Source organism: Bison bison, unplaced genomic scaffold (assembly GCF_000754665.1).
Source record: "Bison bison bison isolate TAMUID 2011002044 unplaced genomic scaffold, Bison_UMD1.0 scf7180017864213, whole genome shotgun sequence".
Taxonomy (NCBI): Eukaryota; Metazoa; Chordata; class Mammalia; order Artiodactyla; family Bovidae; genus Bison; species Bison bison.
In genome coordinates this window covers 602,381-618,049 of record NW_011494785.1, presented here as the reverse complement: position 1 = coordinate 618,049, position 15,669 = coordinate 602,381, and the positions used below count along the sequence as shown (strand labels likewise).

Genomic DNA, 15,669 nt, shown 5'->3' with positions numbered 1-15,669 from the left:
AGAAATAATATTAATATTATTTTCATTTATTTACAACACCAATGATCTCTCTTACTCTCACTAAAACATTAATATATAATGAAATCTTATACAATATAACAATATTTAGCAATAATATATTTAGTAAGAGCAATGGGATTTAATGTGTTTCATTATTTTTTAAAATCCTGCTACAATATTTTATATAGAGTGACTAGGAGCTCTAGATCTAAGTTCAAATATTTGGTTTTCATGCCTGACCCAGATGGAAACAGGTGCCCTAAGTCAAACTGTTTGAGGTGCGTTTTCTGATTTTGAATCTCAAGTTCAGATGCCATGCCCGGGTGCCAAGGGCACTTCCCTTCAAAGTGGCTTTGAAGTTGATTTTATCAGGTGTCTTATTTACATATGTATATGAATATATAAATGTATTTTTATTTTTAAGATTTGTATTGTGAGCTGTACCAAATATACAAAATAGTATATAGAAATCACAACATGAAAACCCATGCTGAGACCAGGACCTCCCCAAGAAACGTAGATGTTTCCTGATCATACCCTTATTCCCCAGCAGGAGGCGCAGTGTCTCGCACTCCCTTACTTTTCTTCTAGTTCTACCTCCTAAGTATGTGTCCTAACAACAAAACTGTTTAGTCTTGCCTGGTTTTATACCTCATATATATGGAGTCTTATCATGTTCTTTTCTGTGTCTTGCTTCTCTCACTCAATATCACTCAATATTATGGTTTTGCTTATTTGTTTGCTTGTTTTTTTTGCAGTAAAATATACATAACATAAAATTAACTTTATTTTTTGGCTGCATGGCTTATGTGATCTCAGTTCCCCGACCAGGGATCCAGCCCACTGCAATATAAGTACGGATTCCTAACCACTAGACCGTCAGGGAGTTCCCTAAAATTGACCATTAAAACCATTTTTAAGCATACGATACGCTGGCATTAAGGAATGCATTCACATTGTCATTCAATATTATATTTTTAAGATCCATCCACATTATTGTATGTGACTTCATGCAGGTCACTCATTTCCATTCCTTGAAAGTATTCCATTGGGTGAATATTCTGTTAGGGGAATCTATCATTTATTAATCATTTATTATTCAAGTAAAACTCATTCATTATTCAATCATTTATAGACCGATGGGTTCTTTTCTTTTGCTTTTGCTATTACCCTTAGTAGTGCTTGAAAATTCTGGCATGTATCTGCTGGAGCATATGTACAAGAATCTTTAGTGCATTTAATTTCTGGTGGAATTGACAGATTTTACTGGTTTAATTTTCTATAAAGAGATACTATGAATATGTTCATATATGAATGCATATGAATATGAATACCTATGAATTTTCTGTAAAGAGATGCCATGAATACATTCACATGGCAGGCTACAATCCACAGGGTCGCAAAGAGTCGGACACGACTGAAGTGACTTAGCACACAGCACACATAAATATATTACTCTTATAATTAAATTTCAATTTAGAGAAAGAAAAGTAAAGAAAGAAACTGAGGTGCTTTCAAAGAGCAAAAAGGTTCAGGAAAAGTAGCTGGGCAGGTCTGCAGGCTGAGAGTACCTGCCTATGAGAATTCAGTCCAGCATGTGCACAGAGCAGTATGTGCCGGCTCTGTAAGTGCTACGGTCAGCAGTGGGCCGGGGTTCAGGACACCTGTATGACCTCCTGTCTCTGCCACAAAGAACTAGTCATCCTGCCTCTTGGGCCCATGGTTCTGAGGTCTGTAACATAAGGGGATGGACACACAGGATTAGAAACCTCCTTCAACTTCCCTGGTGATCCAGCAATTGAGAGTCCAAACTTCCTTCCACTGCAGGGGGTGTGGGTTGGATCCTTGGTGGGGGAATTAAGATCCCACATCCCATGCAGCCAAAAAAGGAAAAGAAAAAGAAACCTCCCTTCCAGCTATGCTAGTCTGGGAGCCTGAGCAGGTTGGAACATTAAGGTAGCTCTCTTGTGCTCACGCTTAGTCGTATCCAATTCTTTGCGACCCCATGGACTGTGGCCCCCCATGCTCTGTCCATAGGATTTCCCAGGCAAGAATACTGGAGTGGGTTGCCATTTCCTACCCTAAGGGATCGAACCCACATCTCCTGTGTCTCCTGCATTGGCAGGCAGACTTTTTACCACTGAGCCATCGGAGAAGGTTGGAGTAGTAAGACAGGGGCTCATCTCTAGTGGTTCTAAGTAGAAGTTAGAAGGAATGGGCCTGGGGTCCTGATGAAAGGACTCTGCCTCCCCAGGATCTAAAACAGGATAAAGACAAGGCTTGAGCCCAGCCTTAGTGGGGTTAGGAAGATCCCCGGGAGAAGGGAACGGCTACCCACTCCAGTATTCTGGCCCAGAGAATTCCATAGACTGTATAGTCCTGCTGCTAAGTCACTTCAGTCGTGTCCGACTCTGTGCGACCCCATAGACGGCAGCCCACTAGGCTCCTCTGTCCCTGGGATTCTCCAGGCAAGAATACTGGAGTGGGTTGCCATTTCCTTCTCCAATGCATGAAAGTGAAAAGTGAAAATGAAGTCTCTCAGTCGTCCCTGACTCTTAGTGACACCTAGGACTGGAACCTAACAGGCTCCTCGGTCCATGGGATTTTCCAGGCAAGAGTACTGGAGTGGGGTGCCATTGCCTTCTCCGCTGTATAGTCCATGGGGGCCAGTTTCACTTTTAGAAGCCATGTGGTGGTAACTGTTTAACAGTAGCTCTCGATTTGTAGCATTTTCTGACTTATGTGGTTGTGAGTACTCCCACTGCAGCCAATTTCAAGCTACTAACGCGTAACCAGCTCACAAGATTCTTGACAATTTAACAATCAGGCTTTGACTGGACAGTGCTGGCTGGCTGCAGCACATCACTGAGAGGTGAACTGGCCGTGAGAGGTAAAGGCTCAGATGACACACCGCAGGCCAGGAGTGGGAAATGAAGGCAAGCTACTGACAAGACTCACCGTGCTACTAGACTCAGTGAAAGTTTGGGGAAGTCACAGAGCTGCCTAGACTGGTGTGTATACAGTCATCACTCATTTGGGTGGGCAAGAGAAATCAGGAAACGCCAGGGTGCAGGAGCCCACAGGGAGGGGAAGTGGCCCCTAACTCCTTGTAACATCACTTTTTTGCATAACAAGAGCCATCTGAGTGTACCACGTGGAGCACATATACCACTCCGAGTAGCTAGCTCATCCACTGAGTCCTCGTCTATTTCATGCTTCTTCGGTTCATTCCCAGGTCAAAGGGCTGTTCTCTCAATCCCGTGTCTTGAGACTCGCAGCCTCAAACACCAAGAAAGGAAGGGAAGGAATGAACACTTCTTGAGTGCACAAAGTGCACAAGGCATTTCATTCATATGCTGCTGTCCTCAGTCACTCAGTTGTGTCCAGCTCTTTGGGACCCCATGGACTATAGCCCACCAGGCTCTGTCATGTAATTTTCCTGGCAAGAATACTGGAGCAGGTTGCCATTTCCTACTCCAGGAGATCTTCCCAACTCAGGGATTGAACCCACATCTCCTGAACCTCCTGCATTGCAGGTGGATTCTTTATCACTGCACCACCTGGGAAGGCCCTTTCATTCACGTTGTTAAGATTAATTCTCCCAACATGACATTATCACCAAGCAGATGCAGACTCAGTTCAGAGAGGTTCTGGGACTCGCCTGAGATGATCCAAGTAGTAATGACAGAGATGCTTTTAGACCACAAGTCTGAGATTCTAAAAGACATACTTGCTCCACTTATCCTGGGATCCTCCTGTCAAGGTGGGTATGGAGGGTCCCAGACAGTGACACATTTTCTTTTCTTGGGCTCCAGAATCACTGCAGATGTTGACTGTAGCCAAGAAATTAAAAGACGCTTGCTCCTTGGAAGGAAAGCTATGACAAGCCTAGACAGCGTGTTAAAAAGCAGAGACACCACCTTGTCAACAAAGGTTTGTATAGTCAAAGCTATGGTTTTTCCAGTAGCCATGTATGGCTTTGAGAGTTGGACTATAAGGAAAGCTGAGCACCGAAGAATTGAAGCTTTTGAACTGTGGTGTTGGAGAAGACTCTTGAGAGTCCCTTGGACTGCAAGGAGATCAAACCAGTCAATCCTAAAGGAAATCAACCCTGAATATACATTGGAAGGACTGATGCTAAAGCTGAACCTCCAATACTTTGGCCACCTGATGAGAAGAGCCGACTCATTGGAAAAGATCCTGATGCTGGGAAAGATTGAAGGCACAAGGAGAAGCGGGTGGCAGAGGATGAGATGGTTAGATAGTATCACCGACTCAATGGACCTGAATCTGAGCAAACTCTGGAGATGGTAGAGGACAGAGGAGCCTGGCGTGCTACAGTCCATTGGGTCGAAAAGAGTCAGACATGACTCAGCCACTGAACAACGACAACTAGTCCACCTGCTGCTGCTAAGTCGCTTCAGTCGTGTCCGACTCTGTACGACCCCATAGACGGCAGCCCACCAGGCTCCCCCGTCCCTGGGATTCTCCAGGCAAGAACACTGGAGTGGGTTGCCATTTCCTTCTCCAATGCACGAAAGTGAAAAGTGAAAGTGAAGTCCCTCAGTCGTGTCCGACTCTTAGCGACCCCATGGACTGCAGCCCACCAGGTTCCTCCATCCATGGGATTTTCCAGGCAAGAGTACTGGAGTGGGGTGCCATTGCCTTCTCCATCTAGTAAATCTCAAACAAATGCCAGAGGATCTGTATGCTGTTGTTTTCTGTGGCTGCTGGAATATATTACCTCAAACTCAGCAGCTGAAAAGAATGCAAGTTTTACTATCAGAGTTCTGAAGGTCGAAAGCCAGAAATGGATATCACTTGGCTAAAACCGAAGTGTCACAGGCTGTTTCTTTCTGGAGGCTCCGGGGGAGACTCTGTTCCCTTGTTTTTTTGTTTTGTTTTTCCTTTCCTTTTTTATTATTTATTTATTTGGCTGAGTCAGGTCTTTGTTGTGGCACTAGGGCTCAGTAGTTGCCCTACGCAGTTTTAGTTGTCCCCAGCCATGTGGGATACAGGATCTTAGTTCCCAGACCAGGGATCAAACCTGCATCCCCTGAATGATAAGGCAGATTTTTAACCACTGGGCCACCAGGGAAGTCCCACCTTTCTCTTTCTAGTTTCTAGAGGCTTCTCACATTCAAAAGCCAGAATATCCAAATGCAATTTTAATTGTACCCTCACGAGATCTAAAGATTCAGAAAAGCTTTAGACCTAACAGCCTTCTGCTTTTAAGTGGTTTGGAGGAAAATCCAAGATGGGCCTGTGTCCCCCATCCAGGGCCTGTGGCAGGGCAAGGTACGGGAACACCCAGGAGCAGAGAGGCAGGAACAAGGCTTCAGCTGAAAGAGGAAGCAGAAGCAGAGGTGACCTTCCCATCCAACCCACAGGAATCCTTGCAAGTCCATGGCACTGTTCTTCCCTCTCTAAGCGGGACCTGTCCTCACCAGAAGACACCAGAAGACACGAGGTGTCCTGTCTAGGGATATGGAGCAAGGGGAACCTCAGTTGATGCCAGGCCTCTGCCCCTGCTCCAGATTACCTTCCCCAGAGTGATGAGAGTCATCAGAGGTGAAGGACTTCTGTCTCTGGAGATCCAAGAACAGGAGGGACCTTTCTGGGAAAAGATCACGCGTCTCGGTGCCAGCTGAGGAGTGGGGAGAAGCTGAATCCCCAAAGAGAAAGTGGTGGTGGAGGACTCGATGGGGAGAAGTCAGCAGGCTGCACCCACAGGTGAGTGGAGAACAGGAAAGACTGTCCGGTCCAGAGCAAGATCCAGGACAGGCGAGGCCCACTGGAAGTTGGTGCAAATAGCACAAAAGGCAGACGAAGTCATTCCATTTGTCCAGAGGAGCCAGGGCCAGAAATCTGACTCCTGGCCAGGGGTTCTCCAGCAGAGCCGGGCAGACTCTGCTCCTGCCTCCCCGTCGCTCCATGCCACACCCAGAGAGTGAAGAGTAGAGGAAGAGATAGGCCTTGGCTCAGAGAAAAGAGGCCTCCTGTGGGGGAGCCCAGGGTCTAGTGGAGGCGGATAGTTCTCAGCATCCTCAATTCCCTCTTTGGAAAGTTTCTCCTTAAAGGTCCCCGACTCCTCCTCATTCTTCTCCTCGTTCTCCATCCCTACATCTCTCTCTGAGGCTGCCTTAAAGTTTAAGACCAGCAGGGGGGCTTCCATGGTGGCTCAGTGGTAAGGAATCCGCCTGCCAAGGCAGAAGACCAGGGTTCAATCCCAGGCCCGGGAAGATCCCACATGCTGGGAAGCAGCTAAACCCGGGCATTACAACTACTGAAGCCTCAATGGCCCAGAGTCCGTGCTCCGCAACGGGAGAAACCCTCTCAATGAGAAACCCTCGCCCCCCAACTAGAGAGCGGCCCCCTCTCGCCACAACCAGAGAAAAGCCAGAGCAGCAATGAAAACCCAGCACAGCCAAAAATAAATAACAAATAAATAAATATTAAAAAAAAAAAAAGACCAACGGGGAAGGGAATTCCCTAGTAGTCCAGTAGTTAGGGGGCTTCCCAGGTGGCACTAGTGGTAAAGAACAGTAAGATATGCAGGTTCGACCCCTGGGTCAGGAGGATCCCCTGGAGGAGAGCATGGCAACCCACTCCAGTATCCTTGCCTGGAGAATCCCCGTGGACAGAGGAGCCTGGCTGGCTACAGTCCACTTGACATAACTGAAGAGTTGGATATGACTGAGGCAATTAGCAGGCACGCCAGTGGTTAGGACTCCTTATTTTCAGTGCTGAGGCCCCAGGTTTCAATCCCTGATCTCAGAACTAAGATCTGGCAAGCCATGCAGGAAAAAAAAACCACCAACAGTGAAGATACAGACCATCATCTGGGAATGCAGGTACTGGTGGCAGCAGAATCCTCAGATCCCCAGGGCTCTCTGAGGGGGGGGGATTTCAGGCACTTGGTTGGATATAGCCAACGGGATGGTTTTGCACAAGCAACTCTTCAGATCACACCCCTGTGTGGCTTCCCACTCGAGAGGACCCTCCTGAAGAGTAGAGGAGGTTGGGGAAAGGCAGGAGGATGGAAAAAATGAAGAGAAAGGAAACCGAAGAGTGAGACAGAGAACAGATCTGACAGAGGAGCCCACAGGGGTGTGAGGTTTCATGAGCAGAATGGAAACAATGCAAAGACCCTGAGTGAAAAAAATAGCCTGGAGAAACAAGGCTATGACCAATGTGCTCCTGGGACTCAAAGAGAGGAAAGTTCCACTGTTTCTGACATCCCCAAATCAGTCTTCCCAGGAGAGCCACAGATACAGGGGAAACAGGGAACAGCCTTTAATCCCAAGTGCCCTAAGCTGGGCGAGCAGACACTCAGGTGCTCCAGGACCAAGGGCAGACACAGCCGGTGGTGGGAGGAGAGGATGCAGATGGTAGAAGGGGTGGGAGGCCTGGCAGGAAGGTTAAGTGACCATGCGTGAGCTCCTGGCACACAGCCCAACACGGCCCAGACACAGGTTCAAGTCTCTTGTGTGCAATTCTGAACAATCCCAAAGCAAACTCTTTTGGCTGTAAAACCAGACGTCAGTTGACTCGAGGCTGGTTATAGTCGTTATTCATCCACCGAAACAGTGCATAGTCTGGGGACAGGAACGTTGTGCTGGGTGGTGAGTGATGCCCCAGCCACGTGAATTTATCTGTCGTATGGGGCTGGTTTCTTCCCCAAATCTGAAAAATTCTGAGCGTTATCTGACCTCCCTGCCCCCCAAGAGTTTCAGAGGACAGCGTGCACACCTGTACTCAGTTCTGGTTTCCCTTCTCTATAAACTGATGACATCTGTGTAGGAAGCAACATTGGGGAGGCGTGGGGACACGCAGCTGTGAACAGGGGGCAAAGGTGGGCATTTCTGTGTATAGATGTGTGAATACGGGAAGCAGATCCCTGTGAACATCCAACACCTGGTAACAGTGGCAAGCAGAGACAATTCAGTTCGGAAGAGAGACAGAGACCACGAGAGGCTGGGCATCGGGGCATCTTCGAAGAGAGCAGGTCTTCTGACAGAGCCGGCCCCACACCCAGCACCCAGCACAGGAAAGGGGGAGGGGTGGCAGTGACTGCCTGAGCGAAAAACAGCTACGAGAGAGCTTCAACTGCATCAAAGGTCAGCCTGCCACCAACTCGGGACGACTCTGAGAAGACCTGCCCTGGAGGTGCTAAGAAGAGACACCAGCACCCAGCTGGGAAGGTGCCAGCTGCCCCCAACCCTGCCGCCCCACCCCGAGGCTCGCAGTCAGCAGCTGGGGTGCAGGAAGAGCTACACCCAGGGCAGGAGTCATGGCCCGGCTACCTCCCTGCTGGCTGTGGGTTCTGGGGACCCTGGCGGGGCTCTCGGCAACCCCAGGCCCCAAGAGTTGTCCGGAGAAGCACTACTGGGCTCAGGGAGGATGGTGTTGTCAGATGTGTGAACCAGGTAAGAGGGGGCCTTGCCAGGGGCCAGCTGCTTGGGGAGAGACAAGACCAGGCCTGGGACCGGAGGGAAGCGGGGAGGAATGCTGCAGAGGCCAAGAGGCAGCCCTTGGAGAGGGCGGGGGAGTGGTTTTCTGGGGCCTTGACCCTGGCACTCTGCTCACAGGAACGTTCTTGGTGAAGGACTGCGAGCAGCACGGAGAGGCAGCTCAATGCAATCCGTGTACACCGGGGGTCTCCTTCATGCCGGACCACCACAGCCGGCCCCACTGTGAGAGCTGCCGGCACTGTAACTCTGGTGAGGTGGGCCAGCGTTTGGGGGAGCAGGGCAGAGAGCTGGTGTGGAGAAGCAAGAAGGTTGGGGCAGGGGGAGTCTGAGCTTCTGTGGCTTCAGTGGAGCCCATGGTGGGAACTGGGGTGCCCTGGGCAAGGCATGTTGATGTACAGGGAGCGCTGAGAAGAAGTGGTTCAGGGCAGTGAGCAGAGTTTGACGGACTGATGAGGAGGGGTCTGTGACTACAATCAATGCAAAACAGGAAGCAGCTCTGGGACCCTAGATTTCAGATGAGCAACTCACCCCCGTTCCTACCCCCTCCCCAGCTGATGAATTGGTGGTGTTCTCAGAGGGCACATTTGTTCTGGAACTTGGAATACATCTTCCTAAGGACGTGACAATACAAGCTAGTGAACCACAACCTTTTTTTTTTTTCCCCTCCAAAAGCCAATGTAGGAAAGAGAATGTGTATGTGGCTTGACTTTTATTTTGTGATTTCATCATTTTTACAATTAAGAAATGAAATAGCAGCTGCGTTGTGAACACTGTCATGCTTTCCATTTTAGCTAGAATTTTTGAAATGACGTATGTGCCAGTGTACATAGATCGGGAGCTTGAAAGTGGTTCCTTTGAACAGGCATTCTCCAGCAAGATACGCTTGCGGGCTATTTAACTCAAGTACGATATTACTTACCTGTAAATGCATTGAGTCCAGTTAGCTTTTTCAATACTGTATTCTTTAAAATAAATACAAGGTTTTGCCACTGCAAAACAGTCAAATGGCAACATCTGTAACACACAAGAGGTATTCCTCAGTCTACTTACACATAGGACTGTACATGGGTGTGTCTCTCTTCTGGGCCAAAACCCCCAGCAATATTGGGTTTTTGGTTTTTTTAGCCAAAGCCCCCCAACTCACTCGGCAGGCCCCACTGGAAGGCCTCTTCCCAGTACTGAGCCAGTCCAGCCCCCTTCACTACTCTCCAGCCCAGTGCAACCCACGATCTTCCTCTGTGAGGTTCAGCCCATAGAGCCCCAAAGCACCCAGGCAGGACTGGCTGCAGGACTCGGGAGCACTGGAAAGAAGTTGACTGGGTTTGGTCCTCTTGAACCTCAGTATTTCCATCTGTAAGATGGACGAGTGCCTGCAATCAGCATGGGATTCTGTGCACAGGTTATATACGGCGAAAAGAACTCCCAGGCTCCTGAAGGCTCCACTGAAAACAGTGGCACTTCACTGGCTTTTGACCAATCCCAGAGCCCTTTCTTTAACCCTTCCCATCCCTTTTGGCAGGTACCCTCCTGGATCTCCTTCACCTTTCGTACCCTTTCCCATATTTACCACCACCGTCCCCCCTTCCCCATCAATGCTCTCCCCTTGCAGATCCTTGTCCCGGCTGGCTCACAATTCCTAGTAAGCCACAAGGAAAGCAAGTTCTAGTAGCGACTACAAGTCAGAATTCAGAAAGGAGATGCCACAGGGCATAAAGATGAGAAGGAATAAGGATAAGAAGAAATTCACACCCTTTCCTGACCAAAGGCATGTGCTAAGGAAACTGTCAGGGTTGATGGAAGCCTTCAGCATCCTCAGACGTCCCTTTCTGTAGCCCTCTCTCGCCTCTGAGGGCTGCTTTCCCTGGGTTCCCATGAGTGCACTGCCCTAAGCAATGGCCCCCAGAGACTCCCACTCAGGCCTGGCCCACATCCGGGCTCCACCTTCCCCAGAATCACCCTTCTCTTCTTGCCCCCAACCACCTGGGAGCCCAGCCCACACAGCGCCCTTCCTACCCTCCTGCCCCAGGATCACTGATTGGCAGCCACTCAGCACCTGACCTCTATACTCGACTACAATCTCTATTTTAAAGGCAAAGGATGTCAGTACAGGTGAAAAACCTATCCGAGATCACAGCAGTTCCCACTTGCTAACAATTAACTACCCAAATGCCCGTTAACAGTAGAGGGATGGCTAGGTGTAGCCACACCATGGAAAACTATGCAACAGTGAGAATGAATGATTTGCAGTCACACTCAACACTGTGGATCAGTCTCACTAAGAGCTGAGTAAAAGCAGGCACAGACAAGCACAGGCACAGCGTTCCTTCCATGTACAGAGTTCAGAAACTGGCAAGACCAGCTCGTGGTGTTAACAGGTCCGGAAGTCAGTGGCTATTCTTGGTGGGAAGGATGTTAGCGACTAGAACCGCACGAGACTGGTCATCTTGTTTCTTAATCTGGTGCTAGTTACACCTGAGTCTGATTTGTCCCAGTTCTCATATGAGATGTTTGTGACCTGTATACCTCTCGGTAAGTATACTTCAGTAAGGAGTTACAAAAGCATCGGTGAGCGAGAGGGAAAATCATGCAAGCTGTTTCAACTTCTGAACCATGAAGCTTCTAGAAGGTTCGAGGTATTCTTGAATAACGATAACACTACTGGCAAAGACACTGGGTGACGGTGGAGGAGGGGCAGGCCTGGGTGGAATGGGGCAGGGAGGCAGGGATGGGAAGGGTAGCACATCCCTAGAGGTGGGCCTGGGATGGGGCTGGAACGGGGATTAAGCCAGTGGATCCTGTGTGTTCCCTCCCCCTCTTCCGTCACCAGGTCTTCTCATTCAAAACTGCACCCTCACGGCTAACTCAGAGTGTGCCTGCCCCGAGGGCCAGCAGTGCAGGGACAAGGACTGTATGGAGTGTGATGGTCCAGCCCAGGCCCCAGGCCCACACCCACAACCCTCCCACTTACCTTATGCTGAAGGTAAATTCCAGGAAACCCATGGTCTGATCACACCCCAACCAGCATCCCCTCTCCTATACCCAGCCCCACATAAGCTGCCTCCTGTCACCCTGTGTCCACCTTCCCATCTCCCCCAGGGCCTCTCAGGCCTTCAGTCTTGCCTTGTGCCCTCCGGGGCCCGTGGCTGCTACCCAACTCGTCTGCTTTTCCAGAGATTGCAGAGTCCAGGACAGACCGGCACACTCAAACTCTGGCCAACTCCAGGTGGCTGCCGGCCCCAACCCTCTCAACCCACTGGTCACGTGAGTTTTCTCCCTACTCCCCACCCCAAGAGAGGAGGAGAATGCATGCAGGAGGGTTCACAAGGGAAATGGAAAGTTGCTCAGTCCCGTCCAACTCTTTGTGGCCCCATGGACTGTAGCCCACCAGGCTCCTCTGTCCACGGAATTCTCCAGGCAAGAATACTGGAGTGGGGAGCCGTTCCTTTCTCCAGGGGATCTTCCCAACCCAGGGATCAAACCTAGGTCTCCCACACTGCAGACAGATTCTTTATCATCTGAGCCCGCAGGGAAGCCCCCCAAAGGGAAGCCAGCCACAAAGCTCCTAGGAGCAGGGGTAAGAAGAGGAAGAAAAGACTTCCCTGGAAGTTGAGTGGTAAAGAATCCTCACTTCCAATACAGGGGACTCGGGCCCGATCCCTAGTGGGGGAACTAAAATTCCACATGCCACGGAGCAACAAAGACCCAACATAGCCAAAAATAAATGAAAAGAAGAAACAGAAGCAGAGTCCAGAGATTAGGAAAGGACATGGTCCAATGGTGGGGGTAGGGGAAGAAGGCGGGGAAGGGGAGAGAAGCGGGCAGGAGGGCTTGGCTGAGGGCGATCAAGGGCTAGGCCCTCCCCCAAGCCCCCTTGTGACCCCTGCCCACCCCATCACAGCCCAAAGGTCCCTGTGCAGCGCGAACTGCATCCGCATCTTTGTGCTCCTCTCTGGAATGTTTCTTGCTTTCACCATAGTCGGAGCCCTGTTCCTCCATCAACAAAGAAAATTAAGTAAGAGATTAAGTAAGAGACAAAATACAGGTCCTGCACCCCACCCCACCTCACCATCTTGGCTTTGCCACCCAATCTGGAACCTCTGGGCCTCTCCAGCTCCATCTTTACCAGCCTGTCGCCTCTCTTCCCCTCTACTATGCTGGGGCCCTCCTGACAGCCCGCCTTCACTCACCCCTTCTCCCTTCACCCCTCCTCTACCACGGGCCAACAACTCCTCTGATTCTCCTCTGCAGACGCAGGAGAAAGTCCAGTGGCACCCGCTGAGCCTTGTCCTTACACCTGTCCCAGCGAGGAAGAGGGCAGTGCCATCCCCATTCAGGAGGATTACCGAAAACCAGAGCCTACTTCCTACTTCTGAGCCAGTGCTCCTCGGAGAAGGCCATCACTGCAATCAAGTCCTAGCCTCCACCTCACCCCACTGGCCATCCAAGGAGATCAAGAGAGGGCACCTTGAATTTCAGCACCATCCTCTCATTGGGACCCTTTCCCGTGTGCAGACTTGAGAAACTATTTTTGCTCAGTCGCTAAGTCATGTCCGATTCCTTGTGACCCCACCGACTGCAGCACATCAGGCTCTCCTGTCCTTCACTATCTCCTGGAGTTTGCTCAATTCATGTCCATTGAGTCGGTGATGCTATCTAACCATCTCATCCTCTGTCACCCCCTTCTCCTCCTACCCTCAATTTTTCCCAGCATCAGGATCTTTTCCAGTGAGTCGGCTCTTCACATCAAGAGGCCAAAGTATTGGAGCTTCTGCATCAGTCCTTCCAATGAATATTCAGGGTTGATTTCCTTTAGGACTGACTGGTTTGATCTCCTTGCTGTCCAAGGGACTCTCAAGAGTCTTCTCTAGCATCACAATTCAAAAGCATCAATTCTTCAGTGCTCAACCTTCTTTATAGTCCAACTCTCAAAACTGTACATGACTATTGGAAAAACCATAGCTCTGACTATACAGAATTTTGTTGACAAAGTGATATCTCTGCTTTTTAATACGATGTCTAGATTTGTCACTGTTTGCTGTTGTCCCTAATGGCTCAGATGGTAAAGAGTCTGCCTGCAGTGTGAGAGACTCAGGTTTGATCGCTGGGTCAGGAAGATCCCCTGGAGAAGGGAATGGCAACCCACTCCTGTATTCTTGCCTGGAGAATTCCATGGACAGAGGAGCCTGGTGAGGTACAGTCCATGGGGTCACAAACAGTGGGACACAACAGAGTGACTAACACTCTCACAATTTCACTTTCACTTTTCTTCTGAGAAGCAAGCATCTTTTAATTTCATGGCTGCAGTCACCGTTCACAAAGATTTTGGAGCCCAAGAAAATAAAATCTGCTACTGTTTCCATTTTTTCTCCCATCTATTTGCCATAAAGTGATAGGACCAGATGCCATGATCTTTGTTTTTTGAATGCTGAGTTTTAAGCCAGCTTTTTCACTCTCCTTTGTCACCTTCATCAAGAGGCTCTTTAGTTCCTCTTCATTTTCTGCCATTAGGGTGTTATCATGTGCATATCTGAGGTTGTTGATATTTCTCTTGGTGATCTTGATTCCAGCTTGTGATTCATCCAGCCTGGCACTTCACATGATGTACTCTGCATAGAAGTTAAATAAGCAGGGTGACAATATACAGCCTTGATGTACTCCTTTCCCAACTTTGAACCAGCCCATTGTTCTATGTTCAATTCCAACTGCTACTGTTGTCTAACTTCCTGACCTGCATACATATTTCTCAGGAGACAGGTAAGGCATTCCATCTCTTTAAGAATTTTCCACAGCTTGTTGTAATCCACAAAGTCAAAGGCTTTAGCATAGTCAATGAAGCAGAAGTAGATGCTTTTCTGGAATTCCCTTGCTTTTTTTCTATGATCCAACAGATGTTGGCAATTTGTTATTTGGTTCCTCTGCCTTTTCTAAATCCAGCTTATATATCTGGAAGTTCTTGGTTCACATACTGCTGAAACCTTGCTTGAAGGATTTTGAGCATTGCCTTGCTAGCATGTGAAATGAGTACAATTGTACAGTAGTATGAACATTCTTTGGCATTGTCTTTCTTTGAGACTGGAGTTAAACTGACATTTTCTAGTCCTGTGGCCATTGCTAAGTTTTTCAAATCTTCTGGCATATTGAGTGCAGCACTTTAACAGCATCATCTTTTTAGGCATTTAAACTGCTCAGCTGGAGTTCCATCGCCTCCCCCCTAGTTTTTGCTCGTACTAATGCTTACTAAGGCCCACTTGACTTCACACTCCAGGATGTCTGGCTCTAGGTGAGTGACCACATCATTGTGGTTATCCAGGTCCTTAAGACCTTTTCAGTACAGTTCTTTTGTGTATTCTTGCCACCTCTTCTTAATCACTTCTGCTTCTATTAGGCCTATACCATTTCTGTCCTTTATTTTGCCCATCTTTGCATGAAATGTTCCCTTGTTATCTCCAATTTTCTTGAACAGATCTCTAGTCTTTCCCATTCTATAGTTTTCCTCTATTTTTTCGCATTGTTCACTTACGGCTTTCTTATCTCTCCTTGCTATTCTCTGGAACTCTGCATTCAAGAGGGACAAGTCGTGGGTCCAGACAGGGGAGGTCAGCTGCAGCCCTGAGCTGCAAGAGGGCTGGGGCTCCAGGCAGAAAGCATTCCACCTCCCTAAGGCCCACGTGCTGTATCTTTGGTCCAGCTGCTGCTGCTGCTGCTGCTGCTGCTGCTAAGGCGCTTCAGTCGCGTCCGACTCTGTGCGACCCCAAAGATAGAAGCCCAGCATATTCCCCTGTCCCTGGGATCCTCCAGGCAAGAACACTGGAGTGGGTTGCCATTTCCTTCTCCAGTGCATGAAAGTGGAAAGTGAAAGGGAAGTCGCTCAGTCGTGTCCGACTCTTCGCGACCCCATGGACTGCAGCCTACCAGGCTCCTCTGTCCATGGAATTTTCCAGGCAAGAGTACTGGAGTGGGGTGCCATTGCAGAAACCTGGCGAAATAAAGCTACAAAACACAGTGTGCATAGCTCTCCGGCTCTGAACTCAGGCTCCCGACACAGGCCACGCCCACTTCCCGCGCAGACCCGCCCAACCTGCGAGCGGACCCGCCCACCCTGAGCGCAGGTCACGCCCACCCCACGATCTGAGGGCGGAGCTTTCTTCGGCGCATACGCGCTGGGGCCCCCGGGGGTAGTGGCGGGGCTGGCAGG

The 15,669-nt window shown here is 49.3% G+C and overlaps 1 protein-coding gene across 3 annotated transcripts; it reads left to right on the top strand.

Moving 5' to 3' along the window:
* Window positions 1–7,788: 7,788 nt before the first annotated feature.
* Window positions 7,789–13,507, top strand: CD27 (CD27 molecule). Of its 3 annotated transcripts, none has more exons than XM_010844978.1 (6): window positions 7,789–8,429; window positions 8,592–8,723; window positions 11,302–11,454; window positions 11,646–11,735; window positions 12,373–12,486; window positions 12,723–13,507. In XM_010844978.1, the coding sequence occupies exons 1-6, from the start codon at window positions 8,294–8,296 to the stop codon at window positions 12,845–12,847; spliced, it is 750 nt and encodes a 249-aa protein (XP_010843280.1). In that variant the 5' UTR covers window positions 7,789–8,293; the 3' UTR covers window positions 12,848–13,507. The 3 variants fall into 3 exon arrangements, with proteins under 3 accessions (XP_010843280.1, XP_010843279.1, XP_010843281.1); XM_010844977.1 differs by having other exon boundaries at window positions 12,373–12,498; window positions 12,723–13,079; XM_010844979.1 differs by lacking the exon at window positions 12,373–12,486 and having other exon boundaries at window positions 12,723–13,079.
* The last annotated feature ends 2,162 nt before the right edge of the window (window positions 13,508–15,669 follow it).